We start from the raw sequence: 1602 nt of genomic DNA on the forward strand, positions 1-1602 counted from the left end.
CCCCGAACCCTGAAAAGGGGGAAAGCCATAGGCGGTTCCCGCAGGCGCCATCGCCATGGGGCTGCGCAGCTTTCGCCGCGCCCAAAGCTGGAGCTGGGGAGGGGGGCAGCACACAGCCTGGGGGCGAGGGCAGCCCGGGGGCGTCCCGAGACTTACTATGTCCGATTCATTCATCTTGATGGTCATTTTACTGACGGCGTCCGTGGCTTTGTTGAACATCTTCAGTATTCCTGCTCCACTCAGGGTCTGGGTGCCTACGGCTCTCGGCAGCTAGGAGGAAACAGCAGAGCTTGCTTTGCCCCGAGATCGAGGCAGCTTGGTGAGCAGCCACCACAGCGGCACCGCTCTCCCTCGCGGGTCCCTCGATGGGGAAGGTTTCCCTGCACACGGAATCTCGTTAGCGCTGAAATCGCTGAGGCCAGGGTCTCTCCATCGGGCGCACAGTCGGACCCGGTCCTGCTCTCCCCGGAGGAGGGGGGACCGCATCGGCCACACTGCGGTGCAGAACCTGCTCTCCCTTGACACTGGAGCATCAGGCCAAGCTGCCACGGGACCTCCTCACCTCCGAACACCAGGCCGCCCCCCTGTCACAGATTCCAGGGCACAAGCACCACCCGTGCTCTCCACACGCGTCCCACATGCAAGCTCGGCCAGAGCTTTTTATGAGAGTACGCTGCTTAGACAAGCACCGGCGTGGGAGAAATGCACTGAGAGTGAGCGGCAAGGTGTGGGGGCTGCAGGGGTGGCTGCTGCGAGAAGCTGCTAGAAGCTTCCCCTCTGTCCAACAGAGCCAGCTGCTGGCCAAGGCTGAGCCCAGCAGCAGCCTCTGGGATAACGTACGTAAGAAAGGGAGGGAAAAAAGACCCCAGTGCAACCCTAGCCAGAGAGAAACAACTCTGCAGACACAAGGACAGCGAAGGAGTTCATGGAGGACTGTCTCCGTGGGAGGGACCCCACGCTGGAGCAGGGCAGGGTGTAAGGAGTCCTCCCTCCGAGGAGAGCGGCAGAGACAGCTTGTGGTAAGTGACCACAACCTCCATTCCCCATCCCCTGCGCTGCTGGAGCGGAGGAGGGCAAGAAAGGTCAAGCCTGGGGAGAAGGTGTTTGAAGATTTGGGGTTTATTTCTCATTAACCTCCTCTGATTTGACTGGTCACAGATTAAACCGACACAATCTCAAGTCGAGTCTGTCTTGCCCATGCGGGTAACTGCTGAGTGATCTCCCCGCCCTTCTCTCGAGCCTGCCATCACCTATTTTCTCTGCCCCGTCCAACTGAGGAGGGGAGCGACGGAGCAGCTCTGGTGGGCCCCCGGTGTCCCCATCTGTTCTCACCACAGCTGGTCGAGAGCTCTTACAGGCTCCGCTGCTCCTGGCTGAGCTTTGAAGCGTCACGCCTCACGCACCGCTCGTGTACTGTTTCCATCCGCGCTTCCCGGGTACTCGTGGCTACGTTACACCGCGCTACTGACCTCCTCCTTTTCCAAGAACTCCCTGACGTCCGGGTCCTGCAGCATGGTTGGGTGGCTGACCACTCTCCGTAGGTACCTGCGGAGAGGGACGCGCCAGCAGTTACTGCAGCAGCAGCCAAGCCGGCTCCGCTGA

At 60.9% G+C, this 1602-nt stretch overlaps 1 protein-coding gene across 1 annotated transcript in view; it reads right to left on the minus strand.

Moving 5' to 3' along the window:
- Nucleotides 1-156: 156 nt before the first annotated feature.
- Nucleotides 157-1602, minus strand: part of LOC104493470 (sorting nexin-1-like) — a gene marked incomplete at both ends in the record, with an annotated part of 6494 nt that continues 5048 nt past the window's right edge. The window contains 2 exons of the mRNA XM_010136148.1: nucleotides 157-270; nucleotides 1470-1545. Of these exons, the coding sequence (XP_010134450.1) occupies nucleotides 157-270; nucleotides 1470-1545 (190 nt within the window). The remainder of the gene's footprint in view (nucleotides 271-1469; nucleotides 1546-1602) is intronic.

This window comes from Buceros rhinoceros, unplaced genomic scaffold (genome assembly GCF_000710305.1).
Source record: "Buceros rhinoceros silvestris isolate BGI_N320 unplaced genomic scaffold, ASM71030v1 scaffold39615, whole genome shotgun sequence".
Taxonomy (NCBI): domain Eukaryota; kingdom Metazoa; phylum Chordata; class Aves; order Bucerotiformes; family Bucerotidae; genus Buceros; species Buceros rhinoceros.